At 44.5% G+C, this 21,865-nt stretch overlaps 1 protein-coding gene across 1 annotated transcript in view; it reads left to right on the plus strand.

Moving 5' to 3' along the window:
* The window catches only part of LOC146857388 (uncharacterized), a 301,879-nt gene that overhangs the window by 263,681 nt on the left and 16,333 nt on the right, over positions 1-21,865 (plus strand). The window contains exons 6-8 of the mRNA XM_085647874.1: positions 3,412-3,568; positions 9,299-9,375; positions 11,874-11,969. Of these exons, the coding sequence (XP_085504000.1) occupies positions 3,412-3,568; positions 9,299-9,375; positions 11,874-11,969 (330 nt within the window). The remainder of the gene's footprint in view (positions 1-3,411; positions 3,569-9,298; positions 9,376-11,873; positions 11,970-21,865) is intronic.

The raw sequence follows: 21,865 nt of genomic DNA on the forward strand, positions 1-21,865 counted from the left end.
TGCGGCAGAACGCCCACCTCAACACCCATTGCCCTCCCCTTTCACACTAAGTACAGCGTGAAAGGGGGCGTTATTTACAAGGCAGTGTTAAGCCACGTTAAGTGGCTTAATGCTGCCTTGTAAATAAAGCGTGAACCCTCTCGCCATCACAGTGTCACTGAAAGTGACGTTGTGGTGGCAATAGGGGCTTGTAAATATGCCCCTTAGTTGACTATATTCCTGTGCAGCATGAGAGGTAAGGAAAAAACACTTTCAATTCAATCTCCAAATACAGTGTAGCCAATTTGGTTACAAAATAACTCAGTTCGACACTAAATTTCAAGTTAATAAATGTATTCCAAACTCAAATTCAGAAACAGATTAATATACACTAGTCTAAGCATTATCGTATTGAAGTACAATGTAAATAGTAAGAAGCAGAATCTTCTGAAGGTAATTGCACTGTATCATAAAAAGAAAATAACGAATTCGATTATAGCTATGTATGTAATAAGGAAACAAAATGTTGTGTTAGATTGCATCAATTTGTCATTGAAAATGAGCATAGATCTCCTATCTGTCCCTACACCACTCCAAAGTGACAACCCTAAAAACAAAAGAACAGATTTTTAATAAAGCGAAAATGTAAAAGGTGACAGCCATCAGAGTCCTCTGTAGAAGAAACTCCAACATGGGTCAAGTGGAGTAAAGCCACTCTAACCAAAGCAGAGACCTGTACCACAGGGTGTCCTAAATCAGAATGCTAACTTTCTCTCACTATGTTGTATCATAACATCAGTTACATTCAAAGGACGTCTGACAAATTCTACTCAGTAGTTTTCCAAACTACCATCACGCATCAGCTTCTTTTCAACACCTTTACGTTCCAATAAATCGTTACTTCAGCTGTCCTTGGTCTCGTCTCCTTCTCACATGAGGACTCTCCTCCCATCTTGTTATCGCGTATCTTTCGTACCAGTTGCCACTTCACATACCTTGCTATCTATTAAGAACAAAGTCCCCTTTCTCTCTCTAACGAAAGCTTGTCCATCTGCAGTGAGAACGCAAAATACATACAACATCTCTACTGCAAGAATAAAACATGAATTCAAAAGTTAAATTGAAATGTGAGCTTTAATCCAAATACATCTCAGGACTACAAGTTAGGCTAAATTAACAAGCACATGGTTACATTTTGTGCACTTCTCTACACACACACACAAATCAAAATTTTCAACGTGTACTTTGGTAATTAATACATTAATAACACTGTTATTCATTTAGCAAACATATCACTATATCACCTCTCCATAAGCATGTTGCAAACATCTTTCGTTATATATGAATGTGTAAGCAGCACAATTCTATCAATTACATGTCTAAGCACACATACAAATGTCAGTAGTTTGCAGGGATATTTTTAATATGCAATACCCCCACTTACTTTTAAAAACTTTAGTCAGACAGAATATACGTGAGTGCAGACTAAATATGATTATAATGCACTCCTAACACATCCGCCAAGAGGAGTGACTCGTGGGGTGCCCCCGAAAAGGAGGAATTGTGGCGCGAGGGCTGTATTAAGAAAACCAAACACGAAGGCAAAAGGAAGAGCGACTCTCCCCAGCAAGTAAGTACAGCGTAGGAGCACCCCATTATAACATGCGGGACCGAGCTGCATTTAAAAAAAAAATAAAACGCTTGTTTTCCACTCGTGGGGGCCCCAGGAGGATGGGGTCACCACAGAAATTTAGCAAACGTGCTGGGGAGCTGCAGGAGGTCCCACCTCTGACTGCAGCAGGTTTGGTGAACTGGCCCCAGTTATATGTGGGGGGTGTCAATGTTCCCATCAGAAGTGATGGATATAGTCAAGTAAAGGCAATGTGAATGAAGTCAACACCGTCATAACCTTAGAAATGCCTTTGCGACACCCATGCAAGTTAAAACTGGTACCTTAAAGATACAGATGGAAGTGGTTAATAAAATGTGCTTCAGTGCACCAGTGTTCTACATTTTTATAGGCAATGTGTGGGAAGGATACATATTTCAATAAAGACGTGTAATCAATGACCCAATCAATAGTAACACTTTTTTGAACAAATGTACCCTTTTACCGACTCTACATATGGTAAATCAGAAACTTGCAGCAGGGCAGGGGTGCACTTGGGAGTTTTGTGAATGAAGGCAGGCAGTCATAAATCTCAAAATACATAACCAACCATCACACATACAGTTCTATCTACCCCTTTCCTTAAGACCCGTGTTCGTAGTGCAGGGGCAATAATGTCATCGAAGGTCAAGAACGTATAAAGCCATGTTATTTTGAGTCCCCCCCAACAGAACGTTTCTGTCACTTTTTAACAATCCTAAGGACAAAATCAGCCTCATACTGATCATCTGACCACTGGAGCTTGCACCTCTGACTAGCTCTGAGTGACTGATTGCCAAGTTAGATGATGTTGCATGCAAATGAACTGTAGCCTTACGGTCTGGGGCGGTCAACCTCAAAGCTGGGGAACCGGGTTCGAGTCTCGGCAACGACGCTGAACATCCTGTGATTCTGGGCAAACCACTTAATCTCCATCTGTATTGAAACTAGTTCTCATGTAAAGCGCTCTGATACCCGATTTCCCGGGTCTAGTTCGCACTATATAAAACTCTACAAAAGAAATTAAAAAAATAACCAGACCAAGTTGATTCTTCAAGAACGCACAGTCAGAAAAAGCTTGAGCCCTGCAAAGCATCCCACAAAATAAAAGGGTTAGGAGTGAAGTCGAGAATGGAGCTCACATTTTCACTGTGCTTAAAAAAAACATCAATCGTTCAATGAGGGCTCTTCACCTCAATGTAAACCACTTTCCACTAACGTTAGGAAAATCTTTAGTACGTTCGTGGTGATAATAGGTCAATCACAGAGTCCATCCGGTTCGATTGGAATATGTTGGTGAGGTATATTTTCTACACTTATATGGTATTATAAACCAAAGTTGGTATTATGTCATACGCTATAAATGTGGACCACATTATGGTAGAACATCCTAAAAATGATATATATGTGTTTGATATTTTAGATATTATATATATATATGTAGCATGATATTTTGGTAGTCAATGAATTGTCATACAAGCGTCTATATCCCGGACTCACCATGCCCTTCTACTGCTGTTCTTCTTTCTCGGGTTGCAGTAGATTCTTGACTTGTACAAAGAGTCATGCTAGGGGTGTCCCCTACAGGGATTTGCTGATGGGCGCCATGTATATAGATGATGGTGTGTGTTAGAATGGGTGCTGTCAAGTGCTGCCCGGTCACCTGGCTACGGCTCGCCTCTCTCATAATGCCTTGTGCACTGTTCTTAATACCGTAGTCTAGATGACCTGCTGACTTATCTTACAACATCCCTTTTTGCCTTGTGTTGCCTATATGACCACAGCTTTATCGCTACGACTCAATGCATTATGAAGCCAGATGCTCCAACCAGTGCGCTCTGGGAAGCAATATGTGTATGGTGAATGGTACCATGAAGGACTCTTGCACCATGGACTGCTGCAACACCACTCGGTGCGTGAAGCGGAACGGCACTGTATACGGTAAATCAACGGCATGCTTTGGAAGTGAGGGCTTGTGGGTTGGAGAGATGTCTTCTTAAAGTCTTAAAGAAATGAAAGGAGGATTTCAACTAAAAACACTCCCTCCTTACTTAAATATGTAAAAATATTTATTTGGCTGCTTGGTCTTTGCTGGATAGGTTTCACAAATCCACGTGGCATTCAACAGGTCTACTATCAAGTCTTACAAATATAAATGTTTTTTAAATTCAGTTACAGCATAAACACCAATTGTCATATGTTAATTTATTTATATTAAGTCAATTTCTAGAAAAACACCCATGCCTGGCATACCTGTGATAGGGAATCATGCATAAATCAAAACTGTCCATCCACATGCCACTGGCATCAGGTGTATTTGTGTGTTGGTAGGGTGCAACTTGGCCAAAGAAGACAGATCCATTAGCAGCCTCATTCTTCTCACTCACTCTCCGAAAAGAGGTTCTTATCAGGGGCGGCTCCTCCACGTGGGTGGAGAAGCGTCACCCCACTGCTTTCTCGCAGTGCGAGAGGCAGAAACAAAAAATGGTATTATGAATACCATTTTATGTTTCTGCTTCTCGCACTGCGAGAAAGCAGAAGGGTTTGGTTGGGGGCGGGCGGGTTGGCGGTCCTGCTCCAGGCAGGGAAGGAGGGGCATGCCCACTGTTGTGGGCACTGACTGTTTGGTCAGCCCCAGGGGCGACCAACCCAGTCATACGCACTCTCCTGTTTTCACCATGTAGGCTGCATGCAGCCTGAATGGAGAAAACGGCCTCCCATAGACGCCTGTGTGGTCGGCATCCCACCAATCACAACGCTGCCATTGCAGCGTTGTGATTGGCTTAGGAGAGGAGAGGGAGGCTGCCTGCTTCCTGTGAGGAGCGGAGAGAGGAGACGCGATGCGTGATCGAAAGCGAAGGTAAGTAATTTTTTTTTTTAAATTAACCCTGCTCGACTTGCTGCCCACACGACCCCCACCCCCTCACCCGCGAGTCATGCTGACCGTAACTGGTTCTAATAAAGAAAAACACCTAACATCAAAGTGGAGGGCAGGGACGCTGAGTTACGAACTAGACAGCAAGCGAAGAATCCAAACAGCTGCAGAGCTGAGAGGGTTAAATACTCGCACTGTCTAAGTCAAAGACAAGGAAGTGAACACCCAACTCCGAAGTGATTATCACCACGCTGGTTAGCTGGACCAGTCTATCCCCCACTTACAGGGGCGGCTCCTCCATGTGGGTGGAGGAGCATCGCCCCACTGCTTAATTGCAGTGCGAGAAGCAGAAACATAAAATGGTAGTATAAAGACCATTTTATGTTTCTGCTTCTCGCACAGCGAGAAAGTAGAAGGGTTTAATTGGGGGCGGGCATCTGCTCAAGGGCAGGGGAGGAGTGGCTAACCCAATGCTGCGGGCCCTGACTGTTTGGTTGGCTCTCTGGGGCCAACCAAACCAGTCATGCATACTCTCCCTTTTCTCCATGTAGGCTGCATGCAGCCTACATGGAGAAAATGGCCTCCCAATAGACGCCTGTGTGGTCGGCGTCCCAACCAATCACAACACTGCCATTTCAGTGTTGTGATTGGCTTAGGGGAGGGGAGCAAGACTGCCTGCTACCTGTTCCTGCGGAGGCAGGAAAGCAGGAGCAGACCCAGCAGTGAAGACGCGGGACCCGGGAAAGGTACGTTTTATTTATTTAGTTTTTATTATTTAAACCCCCCTCCCCACGTGACCCCTCCTTCCTCGCGACCACCCTTCCCTCGCGACCACTAGCCCGCCCCGTTCCACGCCGTGCGACCCCACACCCGCCCCCCCAGCCATGAGCCATGCCGGCCACAACTGCCCACTTTCCCTGCCCAGTCTGCTAAAGTTGCCATTTCTTTCCATGCCGAACTGAGGTGTGTGTATAAGTCATTAAGGATAATGCAGTAAAGACTGCTGCTTTTTGTGCTGTGATGCATACTTCTCCCCCCAAGTCCTGATAAGTAGTTTATGAAAATACCTGCCACCTTTCCCATGGAAGTACCTGTAGCGGCGCTGCCACTCTCCTGCCCCCCCCCCACCCTGCTGTGCTCTTCAGCGCACCTGTCATGCAGTGATGAAATAAGAGCCATTTATATGTTTGCTCAGTACCATGCATACAGAGGAGGGTAATTTTCAAAATGGCCGTGTTGATTTTATTTGCCCTGGCTGAAGTGGCAGAAACAAGGAGAAAACAAAGGCCCACCTTCCCTTCAAGCCAAAATACATGTCTGGGAGCAATAAGGCCCACCGCTGTCGTCACCTGCCTTCCATCCGTTTTTCCTTTTCCCCTCTGTGCATTTCTTACGGTCTATCTTCTTGCTTGCCTGCCTAAAAGTGAGCCTTTCTACACTATCTGGGCATAGGAATATTTCCTCTCTCAGGGGAATATACACAACAGTGCTTCAATTTATTATTCAGTAACGCGTTTCGACAGCGAACAGTCTTGCTCACACACTGAATAAATACCGACAGCTCATTAACATAGCTCAATATGACATAGAAAAGGTACTCATCACATCCAGTTCAAGTTTGTTGTATGTATAACATGGCTGCCATATTGAAACACAACAGTTTTGCGGTCACAGTGTAAAAATATATAACACAATTGTATGACAAACTGCGTCTCTACCTATCAACGCATGCCCCAATCACAAAATAACAGGATTATCGTCCTGATATTGCTTAGGTATAATAAAACAAACAGACTAGATTCAAAAAAGCAGCTCCTATGCCGCCACTTGGCGTGTATACGGAAATTTGGCCATATATTTCTTACTGTTTGTTGGTTTTGAGTATGGAACAAATATTCACTCCTGGCAGCGTCCAGTGACGTGTGTCCCCTCACTGGGAGTCTATCGCTTAAATATTATACCTGATCAATATTATACCTGAGCAATATCAGGGCAACAATCCTGTTATGTTATTTTGTGAGTCTTAGTTTAACTTAGGTATTCAAAAAAGGTTACAGTATTAGCACACAATTATTTTTTGCAACATATGAGTTTTGGCCTAAATTGTCACAACCTAGTGAATGCTCTCTTGATTTGTAATCTTTATATTCTGGTTGTAATATAAAAGGGCTTGAATTAAGAGCAGAATAGAAATGCTCATACTAGTAACTGTGGCATATTGTGCGGATACACTTCATTTGGCGTTCAAACAACCACCAATTGTTAGCAGCCCAGTCCAAGTTGTGGCCTGTGTCATTCAGCTGACTGAAGATTTGGAAGTAGGAGTGAGAGGTGCTAGTCACTTGCTGTGACCAAAGAATAACATTCTCATGAAACAGCCTTCCACAACCACAAACACTGCTTGCACATCATCGAGACATAAATGTCTAGCGCCTATTTGAAGCTACACCCAAACAAGACAGAATTTATAATATTTGCCAAGAACAACAAAGAAGAAACAGTACAATCTGGGCGCAGTAACGTAAACTTTGATGTCTGCAAACCTTAACTTTCACTGAATTGAATTCTCGTTGGACACCAACGTCAACTTCAAAGAGCACATTTTCGAAACAACAAAGGTTGCATGGTACCAGGTCTCTCTTGTATAGGAAAGGATACTTTTCTTCTAAAGTGACTTCAGAACTGTGCTCCCTCTCTTACATCTGGAGGATGGCAATGCTGTGCTCCATGGCCTCCCAGGCTCCACACTAGCAACCCCTTAAGTAAAAAACACAAGACAGTAAGCCTTTTCCTTGTACACACCCAGGATCTTGTACAACATCCTTGTATCCATCAGGACCATCCCAACGCTACTCCAATTTAGGCAAGAGTCGAAGATGCACATCTTTAATGTACAGTGCATCACAAAGCAAAACAGGTCACAACCCAGATAACTTTTTACTCACTCATTGACTTTATGCTTGTCTTTGACCCTGTACAGTTCTCTGCTGCATTTTAGCTAGGTTAGCACTATAGAAATACTACATACAAACATCCATGAACCCATTGATTGGACCTATTCAGTAGTGTATACACCCTATACTCATATGCACAAACACACACCCTCTCTCTCTCTCCCTCCCAGTTCACACAAGCACTCCATTTATTAAAACCTGTAGAATTATCGATGGGTAGCTGACAATAATGCGACAGTTTTACTCTGAAGGGTTCCAAGTGGCGTCAAACAGACAATGAGAGCTTCCCTAACACCATAGCACAGCCATTGAATTACATCCACAGAGGGAGGGGAGTCATGGGGAAGCCATTCACAACATCAAATGGCCTTTCTTATATCTCTGAAGTCTGTGAGAGCTGCTGATTTGTCTGAACCTTCTGTCAGCCACAGGTTTACACCGTGTTGTGGTTAAACAAAGGATAAGTCAGATGGTGGTGCCAAAGTGCAACCTGCATCCTTTCGCATCCTAAGCTCTGAAGGGAGACGAGACAGGGCTGGGAAAGCGAAACAGACAAAGGATTGACAACCACCATTACACTGCTTCCCTTAGGTCCAAGGAGACCCACCAATGACTGCCTGAGCCTTCAATTCAAAACCCAATTTTAAGATCCAGTCAATTCACATAGCAACAGCGATGGACTGGTATCTGGTAGCAATTGCAATACAGCTGATCACAATTACAGAACAATGCGCCCCACAAGAATGGTGATGAAAAATAGCACCCAAAATACCAACAGCTAGTAGGTGGCGATTAAAGGATGAAACCCATAGCAAGGTGCTGCAATGTGAAGTATTGTTATTTACCGCTTTTTGCTGCAGAAAAACAATATTGTTCCTCAGCAGCATTTTTGCCACCACTGGTTATTGCTAGTCTTATTTACTAAAAGTGGTAATTTCATACTGCTCACATTCATAATTAACATTAATTAGTCTGCTGCCTGTTGAAGCAGTCATCTCACCAGGGTTGGTAATTGACCACCAATGACGGGGCATATTTACAAATCCCTATCGCCACCAGAACGACACTTTTTAGGACGTTGTGGTGGCAATAAGGGCTTCGCCGAAAGGGGAGGGCAATGGGTCTTGCTGTGGGCGTTCCACTGCAACACCCATTGATTTTGATACTGCCCCTTATTTACAAGGGTGGCGTAAATATGGGGCAGCGCCAAAATTAAGACGAGGGAAAACCTGGTCTTACCCTGGCAAAACGAGGAGAAATGTTTAATTTCTCTTTGTTTTTGCTGTTTCCATGTGTGCTGCATAATGCAGCACACATGGAAACAGCAAAACACCATTGATTGTTTATGTGCAGGAAAGTGTCCCTTCCTACAATAAACCATCATTTAAAAAAAAATAACTTTTTGCAACTTCTATGTGTGCTGCATTGAGCAGCACACATAGAAGTTACAAAACGCCACTTAAAGATTGTTTATGTGCAGGAAGGGACACCTTCCTGCACATAAACAATCTTCCCCTGCAATGCAGACACCCTAGTGCAAGGGTGCCTGCGTTGTCGCTAGGCAGCTAAATTTAGCGCCAGCGCAGGGGGAAACGTAGGGCTGCACCATATTCTTGTAAATTTTGTGCAGCCCTGCGCTTCTAAAGTAACGGAGCGTGTTGTTAGCCTTCTTGGCTTAATGACACGCTTTGCCACTTTCCTAGTAAATATGCCACAACATTTCTTATGTAATAAGGCTGCGGCTTCCCAGTCCTTCTTCATCTAGGAAAAGGACTTACAAGAGAGATCATATACCTCTTATGCTGATGGTCAGCTGATTTCTGATTTTTGTCCCTCTTGCAGGTGATATGCCGACTACCCCAGCTACTACCACAACGACGACAACTCCAACAACAACAACAACGCCTTTTCCAGGAAATGTAAGTGGCATCTAAATACATAGGATTCCTGAAATCCAGGCCCCAGGTTACATTCTGTCAGTCAACAAAATGACATTTTTATTTAGAACTTCAGACCACACAGCTGCCATTTGAGCGTGCTGCAAGTAACTGGCGTTAGTTACTATTACCCAGTGAAATAGTAGCCAATTTCCCACCTCAGAGGGATATAAAGTTGAGTTGGCTTTCCTGGGATTCAAACTTGTGACATGCAGATCACTTTGCAGCCATTTTGATGGAATTTCAATAATTGGGTTGTAATGTGCATAATGTAATGCAGAATACTTCACAGGTATCTGCTGGCTACCTATGGTGCTCTGCAATGGTGGCTTTCATGAAATGTTCATCCTTTAACGTCTGTAAATTATCAACAAACTGGGTATGCAGCAAAGTGAGCATTTTACCCTACTGACTCTAAACATAACAAACGTGGACCTGATAGACGATTTTGTTTCTGTGAGTAGGTTTATCTGACTTAACTTGGAGTATCTCCTTTAAGTATTGTACATCACAGTGGGGGATGGCAAAACTAACATTTTAGAAAGAGAGCCTGTCCTCTCTTGTCTTGTCTAGGAGGGGGTAAGGAGCCCTACCCCACCCTGGACGAGACCAAGATGATACTAGAATACTGCATGCCCATCCCGGTGCCCACCCTGGTGGATCCTGTTCCCCCTCCTGCCCCCCCCACCCCAGTGATGGCTCCTGCCACCCCCCCCCCCCCCCCCCCACCCCCGTGGTGGATCCTGTCTCCCCCCTGGGTGGCTACTGTCCCAGTCCTGGAATTCTTGATGGGCCTCTTCTCAAAAAGACTCAGCTCAAAATTAATATGAAAAGGTGAGCGAGTGAGTAAGTGAAGGGATGGGTGGATGGCTGGATGAATTAGTGAAAGGGTGAACGGATGAATGAAAGATTGAATAGATGGATAATGAGAGAGGATGGATGGATGGATGAGTGAGTGGAAGGATGGATGAGAGAAAAGGTAAATAGCTGAATGTATGGGTGGAAGGGTAGCTGGATGGGTAAAAGGGTGGATGGATGAGTGAAAGGATGGATGAGTGAAAAGGTGGATGATGAGTGAGTGGGTGGATGGATTAGTGAAATGATGGATGGATTGATGAATTGATAAGTGCAAGGGTGAATGGATGGACGGATGAGTGAAAGGGTGGATGTAAGGCTGGATGAGTGACTGAAAGGGAGGGTAGGTGGACAAAAGGATGAAAGGATAAATGGATGAGAGAAAGGATGGATGAGTGATAGGGTCAATGGATGGATTCATGAGTGGATGAGTAGATGGATGGGTGAGTGGATGGATGGAAGGAAGGATGGCTAAGTGAAAGGGTCGATGGAGAGAGAAAGGGAGGATGGATGGATGACTGAAAGGGTGGATGGGTGGATGGATGAGTGACTGGGTGGATGGATGAGTAAGTGAAAGGATGGCTGGATGGGTGAAAGGGTAAATGGCTGGATGGATGAGTGAATGGATGGATGGTAGAAGAGTGGATGGATGAGTGTACAGATGGATAGGGTGAAAGGGTGGATGGATGGATAATGGATGGATGAGTGAAAGGATGGATGAAGGGATGGATGAGTGAAATGATAGATGGAAGGATACATGATGGATAGGTTTGCAAATGGTTGAATATGTTTGGATATGGCTGGGCTTACTAATATACTATTGCGCGACCTCCTCTGATGCGTCTGTAAAACGTACCTATTGCCCTGAAGTTTTGTCCTGAATTTTGACCTCCTGCCCTTAATGTGTGTCCTGAATTTCGACCCTTTGTCCTGATGTTTTACACTCACCGTCCTGAATTTGCACCAATGCCAGTTGGTCACCCTAATGTCACATGCCAGTCCTTTCTGCACACGTCTTTGATAGCGGATTGATTTGCAAACTTCACTGCCCTGTCTGCACATCCCAGGCCAGGTGCACTGAGATTTACCTTCCGTGTGGCAAGTGAATTCCCTAAATCGTACTAATTTGTGACTGTACGCCAAATTTACATTGCATGCCCATGCCCTGTGATATTTCATCGGGCACGTTAAATTCACGCTTCTTCAGAAACTGTACCTGCAGCTCTCTCTTACACACACAGTACACATTTACACGTACAGCTCACGGTTACGCTATCTTGGGGTAATTAGAAATATTGTACCCAATTAGACTTGCCTCGTATGCTCAGTTCTGCTGCGAGGATTTTCGGAGACCCCGACAAAAGGACAATTTCCTATATGAACGTTCCACCTTCCCCTGGCATCAAGTCATTCTTTAAGATCACTGTTATTCTCTGGCGCCCTCTTGTGGCAACAGGGTAAGGCATCTAGCTAGAGCAGCCTTAAAGTAGCACCAAGTCTTATTTTGCTTCTCTGCATGTTTGCTCAGGGATATATATAGTATTCGTGTACCTAGCGCCTGCGTAAAACTAATATGTGGGTGAAAGGTCACCAGACTCACTTATTTGTTCTAAATTTGCTTCCAGGGAAAAACTTGCCGAAAGTTTACATGTGATACAGCCGATTGCTTTAAAGGGAAAGAAACTAAAGAGCCCTGCAGGATTGGATACGATTTTTGCGAGGTAAGAGCTTTATTTTCAGTCATTACACCTGAGGTATTCGAGGTTCCGCTCACCCACCTGTTGAAAAGTAACAGCAACTTCAAAATAGTGATCACTTCACAATGACATCTGGTGCCCTCCCCATCCTCACCAAACCAACCAAGGTAATGGGCAGGGGGTTTCTGTAGACGGCTCATTATTTATTTATTTATTTATTTATTTATAAAGTTTTATATAGCGCTAGCTAGACCCGTGGGCATCAGAGCACTTTACATACACAAAGGAAAAGAAAAATTGCATAACATCGCAGGACATGAGCATGCATAGATATATAAGCAAAGACATAATACCTATGTATACAGTGAGGGGAGAAAGACGCAGGTGGTTGAAACAGTCAGATAACCACCATCCTTGAAGGTCCATTAGGTTATTGATGCCTAGGTTGGTTGACTTGGTCGGTAAAGTATTGGTTGAGGAGAAGGAGTTTCAGGTCCTTTTGAAGCAAGAGAAGGAGGTGTTGCATCTGAGGTCAATAGGTTAACAGCATACTGTTGATGTCAGTTTCAGATTTTAATCTGATCAGTAGCAGAGAAACATTGAGTTTGACCAATTAATAATAGCAATTGTTATAGAGGGAAGCCCAGAACCATGAGCATTTCAACAGTATAATCTATAGAAAGATTGCTTTTACATTAATCAGTGCTCTGGAGGTGGCTTTCTTGTCTCTCACCAGGCTATAAGTTGTCACTCAAATTATGCCACTGATCCTCAGTTCACCCCATCAGCATACATGATGTGAACCCAATATGGCCCTAATAAATTTGCTGTAGCTCCCTCCAAAATGCATAATTAATGTGGTCCTCGTTTGCACCACTGTTTTTCATTTTTGATGTCACTTTTACTTCTATGCTGATTTTGTAAATCCACACAAAAACATTGTTCTACCACACTCTTCCCGTTTACTAATGCCATCTTTTCCCTAACTTCAAAAAACTCTCATTGTTTTTATTTGTACTTACGTTTCAATATACTTATTATACCTTTCTGTATCTTTACAAGACCAATTCCCTTATCTTGGAACAGAGAAGCGCTCCATGCCCTGTAATAATATTATCGTTCTTTTTCCGAAGGTCTTATTTTGGCACCAGTATGGTTGAAATTAAAATGCAGCTGAAAGATTTGTGTGTAACTCATATCTACTTTCGTCACAGATGGTGATCCCTCAAATTAGATAGGTTTCTGAAAAAGATGGCCTGGCCTGCTTAGCCTCTTATTGCCAGGTAGCTGAGTCTTTCACCTAAAGGTCACTTGAACAAGTCATTCCAACTGTACAATTGTTTGCCCTTTTAAGAAAGTTAAGTCCAGCCCTGCCCCAAAGCGGTGATTGCCCGCCAAATCCTTGTAGTTCCTAGAGGAAAGTGGACCATCTTGGGCACTCATGCTATTCAACAGGTCCAATTCAAAATTCAATTCTAAGGGCAGGAAGCCATTTTAGGTCTGAATACAGACAACTTTAGTTGTCTGGGGGAGCTTATGCTATAAATTTTTTAAAGAAAAGTACAATACGAAGGACAGAGAGAGGGTGGACCTTGAGCCAGCCCCCTCCAGTCTTTGTCTTTCTTGTGTTGTTCCTGAGTTGCAAATGCTTGGACGGGCTGTCCATCAAGACCATGGCACTTCAAGAATTGTTTTAATGTTCCATTTCTGTTCCCATTGGGTGTTGTCAATGAGAGATGAAGTAGTTCTTTAGTTAGTGTACAAGCAGTGTGCACTCTTTGATGTATTTACTTTGTTACCACAATAACATTTTAACAGCTGGCTTACATTTTATGTTTAAGTCTTCCTGTCCGTGAAATCTCTAAGAGGACTACCTAATGTGAGCCTTAGCAACAAAAAAAGGACGACACCCGAAGTGAGCCACAGCAACAGAAAAAGACCCACTTGCTTCTGATATAAGTCTTCTGTCCACAAAAACTGAAAGGGGACTACCTAAGCCTGTCTGAGACCCCACTCAGACTGATATTTCCTCATTATCAACCAACCCACATAATTACCACCTCCCTTTTTTGGACTCCCTTCCAATGAAGTGTGAAATAAGCTGACCAGACTAGAGTCTCCCAGCTTTTAAAACACCGAGATGTCTACCCTGACCCCCAAGAGCCTCCTGTGTTCATCTCACACTGGTTTCTCCCCCCTGCCCACCAGTACCATACTTTAAACTCCCCTGTTCTAATACCCCCACCAACCCATTCCCCCATTACCCATTTCACTACCTTTACAACCCATTTCCCCCTTACCACTTCTTTTGCCTCACCATGGCTCAATCCTCCATCTCTCTCTATTCTAATACAATTTCTTTAAGCAGGTCCTAATTCATACTAAATATCTCCCCCCAACCGCTCCAAGAATGCTGCGAAGACAATCAAACATAAACTGCCAGAAACCCCCAGGCCATGCAGAAAAATCTCGGTGGGAGAATCTCTTGCTCCCCCGTGTTCAAAGTTTGCAAACTTTTCTATAGTAGGAGATTTCCCTCTCCACATTGATAGTCCTCGTGATACGTTGTCCCATAGCCTTGTGGATGTATTACCTGCCCATGGCCTTGTAGATGTTTTAGCTGCCCTGAATCTTCACCAGATGATTAAAGCCTCCACCCGTGCTGCCCGCCACACTATTTATCTTTTGTTCTCCAATTTATTTGACATAACAGCCGAGACATCCCTCACAGTAGTTTGGCCAGACCATCATTTCACCCCATTTAATTTCAAATTACTCTTTAAGAGATTTCAGGGGATTTCAAAAACTAGAATTTCCCATCCATGGAACAAAGTCAACAAGCAGCACTTCGTTAAAGTGCCAAATCCTTCTGTTCCCACCCTCTCGGGTTCCATTGAGGGAGTTAGTGAGTCTGCCACTTGTTGGCTGTCCTCAGCTGCAGATTTAGTTGTGCTCCCTAGATTGACACACTCCCACCCAGGTTGTTCAGATGTAAACATGTGAAAAAAAATGGAGGACAGACTACAACGAGGTAGACAATGCAATCTACCAGAAATGTCTCACAGACTACCGCAAACCATCTAATTGCCAGAAGCTTAGTTTTTCACTAAAATAATTAATAACGCTCACAACACATTGCATGAAATACTTACAATTGTAACATCAAGCCAGCATGATCAAAATCCCACTTTCGAAAAATCTCTGTGACAATATATCGTCCTTTGAGGTGGGAACAATTCAAGAGTCTTTTACCAAAGCACCATCTTCAAAGCCACTGGAACTGTTCTACCAACATCCTCTTCTCAAAGGACAGGTGCGCTCTTTTGCAGCTTAGCCCAAGTTCAAGGCTCCTTGTTGAAGGCAAGGGTTTTTAGCACGTATATGACACCGCTGGTCACCGTTATTGAATCATAAGGTATTTGGGTGATCTCCTATGCCGATGATACCTAGCTTATCCTCTCACTCGGAACAATGCTGAAGTTGCCAAACTTGCCTTTAAGAGGCGTCAGGTGAAAGTGGTGGAATGGATGAAGAAGAGCTGTCTAAAGCGCAGCTCTGATAAACCAGAGGTTTTACTGTTTGGCCAGACATCAGAATGTTGATTTAAAGACCGCTGGCCAGCCATGTTGGGTCCTGCCCCGAGCCCACAACAGTAGCCTAGAACTTAGTGGTCAAATTTAACATCACACTATTTTTCTGTCCCTGGTACTGTCAGTCGCATGCACTTGTTTCTCACTGATTCAAAGCTGAAGAGAATCCTAGAATATATACCAACTTAAATCCAAAAAAGCATTGTGCATCCATCTATTATGTGCAAAATTGATAATGCCAATGTCCTGCACTTAGGTTTGACCAGCTATATGTTGGATTGCCTACAAACAGTATGAAAAGCAGCTGCAAGGCTAAACCCCCAGATCCGGAGCTTCAATCAGCCAGGATGCGTCTCAAAGAGTTACACTCCAAGTAAAGGAACACATCGTGTTTAAATCTCTGGTAATTGTCCATCATGCTTTTTACAAAAACTAGCCAAAATATCTCAACTCCATGTTTTCCCATTATCAACCTATTAAAGCCTTAATATCTGTTGAGGCTCAGATCTTGAAGCTCCCCAGTTTCAGGTTGATGACTTGTGGAGGCCGTTCCTTCATCCTTTCTGGCCCCCAAGCCTGGAAAGACATCCGGCTCTTATTATGCCAACTTACAAAGGAAAGCTAGTTCAGGCAACAATTTAAAACCTGAATCTTCAATCTTTAATACCACATTTGTATAGGCTTTCTTAGCACGCTTCTAGCACCAAGATGCCTTGGCTGGCAGCTGTGTGCTGTATAAGTTCGAATTCATTGGATTGATTAATAGACAATGTAGGCAAAATTGAACTTCCATTCATTCAACAACTCAATCACTCACTCCAGAATCTCTAAATTAATCTGCACTGGAGAACACTATCTCAGCAATTAGGCTTAAGCCCTCCTCACACTTTGCTGACCTCTTTCCCAACCAAGTTGATCAACATTTTATCCCCTTCCTCTCCCAGATAGTCAACTCTTCCCTCACTCAAGGCGTAGTACCTGATTGCCTTGTAGACAGCTACCACTAATCCTGTTATGGGGATGCAATGGTATAAATTTGATATCATGAAATTTGACAACCACATTCAGGCTGATATTTCTAATTTGGATTCTAACATTGAGGCAGCCGTCCTGAAAGCAAAGGTCTGGTTAACCTCGGCCTTGGATGCCTTTATACCTGTTTGTTTGGACCAGAGGAAGAGGAGACCTTCGACCTCCTGGTTTAATGATAAATTGATTGCTGATAAAAAGCACTGTAAAGTGCTTGAATGCGTTTGAAGGAAATCTTATGATGCTTTAGCTAAACATACTTACATGAGAGCCATTGAAGTTTACCAAATAAAGATTACAAAATCCTGTGCTGATTGTTTTGTTGATAAAATTGAAAACAGAAGCAATCCTTTAAAAAATGTATACAATGGTCAACAGATTGATCAAACTGGCAATTCACCCACAGCTGGCTGAGGCATCTAACAAGAACTGTGACAAACTCGTGGACTGTTAAAAATGGGATTTCTGGTTGGCTAGGGCTTGCGCCTAAGCCAGGCATAAACCACCACTCTAGTCAGGGAAAGGGAGTTACACGCTCAGAAAATGCCCCCTTTAACAAGTGAGGCCTCCAAACTGGCCCAACACGAAATCAACACTGGCACTTTCCGTGCCTGAGGGGCCCCGCTCTGGGACTACAGAACAAAATTGCCCTCAACGTTGTAGCTGCACGCTCTCATGCGGAGCAGCTGAAAGAGACAGGCACTGGCACCAACAGGGTGCAAACTCGAGCCCCACTCACCGGGGCTCTCCTTGACTCCTCCGACGCGGCAGGTAGGCACCGACAATGTGGCTCGGCGGGCCCCTACTTCCAGGGCCTCTCCTCTCTTCCCTGGTCTTTTCTGGGATGGGGAAAAGGCACAGACCATGTGCCTTGCAGGCTCCGTCCTCCTCTGGCCGGTGTGCGGGGCTCTCCATGGTGCACGGGAGCCCCGCCCACTCTCAGGCAGAAGACGCCTGACTTCTGGGTCACCGCTCATGGGGGGACGGCGGCCTCTTTTAGCAACGCGGAGATGCGGGATGGGCTCGCACTCCGTTTACTGTGGCACAAACACGGGGCTCTCTTCTGGCATATGGGAGCTCCGCCCAGAACATCGGCAATTACGGAGCGATGACTCCACTGCTCCTTCAACACATTCCAGCGAGGGATAGGCTCCCGCCTGGATTCTCCTTTCGGCCACGCCCCCAACCAGGCAGTTTGCCTGGCTTCCGGGTCGTCGCTCGTAGGGCGGCGGCCTCCCTTCTCGGCTCACAAGTTCGGGGTAGACTCCCGCTGGTAAATACGCAAATGCGGGGTGGGCTCATGCTAACAGGAGCACCAAAAATGTGGAGTGGGCTCCCACTGTAAAAGCACACAAATGTGGGGTGGGCTTTCGCTTCCTCTCACAATGCAGGGGAATCCCCACATCGGGATCCCCTCTGAAGACGTCGCAGCCCAGCGCTGCAGGTCACAAAAGTCTCCCCTTCCCTAGGGGAATCACGAAGAGCGGCGCAGCGCTCACGAGGCGCTAGGAGCTAGGAACTCCAAAGCTCCAAGGGCACAAGGCTGGGCCCCAGGCAGGCCAGCTCACAGGGCCCTCCAGCAGGGAGGCAGTACCTCGTGGCGGTTCCTCATGGAGCTCAGCAGCAGCAGTCCCAAATCACAAGGAAGCACACTTCATGGGGTCACAGCCCCAGTATATATACACCATTTCTCTTTTTTGTGCCCTGGCACAGGGCTTGGGGAACCAGCCTCAATTGGTTCTGAGGGGTATTGGAGCACTTTGTTTACAGGGCTCCTCTTCCCCTTTAAAGAAAAAGTGGGGCGACCCGGTGTCCCTCAGAACCTGGGTATTACGTTTATAAACAAGGAATGGTTCTGTCGGGTGTACCTTTGTGCATATAAGTCACAAGAAAACAAAAATTACTTTTGTGAAACAAAAATGGAAAACAAACCTGACCAACAGTTAACAATATCTGAAAAAAATCAGAGTCGCAATATTTGTGTATAACTTTGTATTAATCAGAATTAATTCATTCAGATGTATCCAGTTTACACAACATATACAAAAATACAAAAAGGGTGTTTGCAGATATACATATAGTGCTCATGTGACATGGTGCTTAGTGCTCAACTCAGTGCGATATGTACAAGGTGGTGACAGGAGTTATGTACATGGGGAAAGAACAAATGTTAAATGCTGGGCCAGAGAAGACAACATGAACAACCAACAGGCAGAATAAATGCTTCCTTTGATATGTATGGTTGTTGTAAATCAGTGCCTAATAATATCGTCAACGTTTCAACTCAAGGTGGACTCCCTTCGGTAGTCACTACGGGTCTTCAGCAGGACAAGAGGGGGAGGGGTGGAAACAGCCAGAATGGGCCTGTTGGAAATCAAGCAAAATGGTCCCGGAACAAGAATATGCGGGATAGCGGCAATAGATGTCTTGAGTTTTGCTAGGTATTCAAAGTAAGTCGGAGGTATTGGATGCAGGCTTCCGTCCTGTGATCCCTGAGGGAATGAATCCTGAAACCCTTTGTGGGCTCTGTCATCAGACACACCACAGGGGGGCAGAGCCAGCATTCACCCAGGCAAGCACAGACCTATTCAGGGTCAGGGGACTACTCCTCCCACTACTCCAAATGCAGATCTCCAATTCAGCCTAGCGCTGACTCACCCTGCCCACCTTGGAGCCACACACCTCACCGGCCCCTGTCACTCCAGAGCCAGACACACAATACACATCAGGCAGCAGACACATAGCACACAGAAATGCCAACTTCTAAAAGTGGCATTTCTAAAATAGTGATGATAAATCAGGGCACACCATTGCACAACATTTATTATTACTATTCCAAACATATCAAACTTGACTACGCTGTACCTCTCATAACAGGAATTTCCACTGAAACACTTATCAGGGAATCCCCAATGCATTTTGTATGAGAGGGCAGCCTCACAGCAGTGAGAAACCAACATGGCTGTTTGTCACTACCAGGACATGCCACACACTTAAGGTACATGTCCTACCTTTCACCTACAATGCACCTTGCCCATAGGGCTAGCTAGGGCCTATCTTAGGGGTGACTGACATGCAGTAAAAGGGGGGGTCACAGACGTGGCACACACTTTAGGTGTCACATCACTGCGGCAGTAACACTGCGTGCACAGGCCCTGCAATGGCAGAGGCCTGAAACAGGTTTGAAAGGCTACTTTGGTGGGTGGCGCAGTCAGCACTGTAAGCCCACCAGTAGCATTTAATTTACTGGCCTTGGGTATCTGAAATACAACTTTACAAGGGACTGACAGGTAAATTAAATATGTCAAACAGGTGTAGACCAATCTTACCATGTTTACCACAGAGAGCACACTCCCTTTACACTGGACAGCAGTGCTAAAGTGCCCAGAGTCCGAGAACTACCAACACCATGTCAGAAAAAAGGCTAGTAGGAAGGCAAAAAGTTCAGGGATAACCCTGCAAAAAGGGCCAAACCCAACATGGACCATTTTGTTATGACATCTGCATACACTTTGCTGCTCCTTGCAGGTCAGAGGATGATGGCCCAACATCAAGGATGGGCTCTATATTACCGGGGGATGACTTGAAGGAGCTAGCTCCATTGGACTGCACCTCTTTCACCTCCCTGATGAGACAAGTTAAGATGGGTTCTCCAGATGACCCAATCCAACCTAAGCTTATACTTAAATTACAGGAGATTGTTACGGCCACCCTTCTAAAAATACCCAATCTCCCTCTATTCTTGGCGCTGGTGCCCATGGCATGGAAACACACCTTAGTTATCCATCTTTTGAAGAATTCCTCTCTTGACGCTGACCAGCACAAAAATTACTCACCAAATTCTTTCCTATGGTTTCTGACAAAGGTAGTGGAACAACCTGTAAGCAATCTTCCGATAGCCTTCTTAGAGAAGAATCTATTTTTAGACTCATCGCAGAATGGGTTTGGACCCTCCCACAGTAGAATCTGCTCTTCTTATGGTAACTGAGGCTATGTATCGTGCTGCAGATGAAGGTGGCTCAACTGCATTCATTCATTTGAACTTAAGTGCTGCCTTCAATAGGGTGTCTCACAAGGTGCTACTACGGTGTCTGCACGAGATTAGGTTGTGTGACAAGGCCTGGGCTTGTGTTGTCTCCTTCCTAAGGGATCAATCTTTCCAAATGATATCCCCACTTTCGCATCCTCTCAAAGAGCTTTGGAGCACTCTGTCCCACAAGACTCCGCCCTAAGTCGCAACCTCTTTAGCATCTATGTCAGGCCATTGCCAGATGTAGTGAAATCTTTTGGGATGTCTCTGGTCTTGTGTGCGGATGATACCCAGCTGATCTTCTCTTTGTCAATGGATTCAATGGAGGACGCTGTCAACTTTCAGAATTGTATGACCGCCGTTGCAGGGTGGTTGCACTCTAATTGCTTGAAGTTGAATGCTAATAAAGCAGAAATTCTTCTGCTGGGGAATCATGCTCAAATTTGGGGAGATCATTGGTGGCCGAAGGTGTTAGGGTCTCCTCCCAAGCCAAAATATGCTATAAAAAATCTGGGTGTCTGTTGTGATGACACACACTCATTTGAAAAGCAAAAAGAGTTCACTCTAAGTCTACAAAATAAAGTGCTAACCTTCCAAAGAGGTGACTAAGCCCAAGCACACTGTTTGGTTACTGGCATGGGTGAAACACTATGTTTTCTTAAAATAACCCTCACCCACCAAAAGGTCCCTTGGTGGCATGCTTCATCATCAGGTTCTTCCCGCTGGGGGATGGGGCGTTGTACGACCGATGGATACGTGGGAGCACTTTTAAGTGAAGTGAAGTTATGTGCTTGGTGCAAGAGTGGAAGAGTCAGGAATGAGTGAATTCAAAAATACCTGGCTTTATGGAGAAACTAAACTTTAATGCTCACTATAGCTGGTATTAATAAAAAATGGGCAAAGAGGAGGGAAAAGAGCTTTAATGAGCAGTTCCCTCGCAGATCGACATGTTTCGAAGCCTACCCCTATGATTCTCTTCAGGACCTAGTGTATTAATCCCTGTTACAATTCTGACTATTGCCTAGTGCCGTTTACCTATTGGGTGTTCTAAATTAGCATACAAACAATGTGCAATTCATTCATTCGATACCTACTTGGTAATTTTCTTAACCGAATGAATGTGCATTTCTTAATTAACAATTTTTTCGGTTGCCTAATTGGACCCCATGAGCTTCTACACGGGAGGGGAGGAGCGCTTATAGTCAAAAATTCATCAAAGCATCTCGCTCGTCCCAGGAAATACTGCCTGCCCGTGGCTCCATTGAACCCTC

This window comes from Triturus cristatus, chromosome 3_2, assembly GCF_964204655.1.
Source record: "Triturus cristatus chromosome 3_2, aTriCri1.1, whole genome shotgun sequence".
Lineage (NCBI taxonomy): Eukaryota > Metazoa > Chordata > Amphibia > Caudata > Salamandridae > Triturus > Triturus cristatus.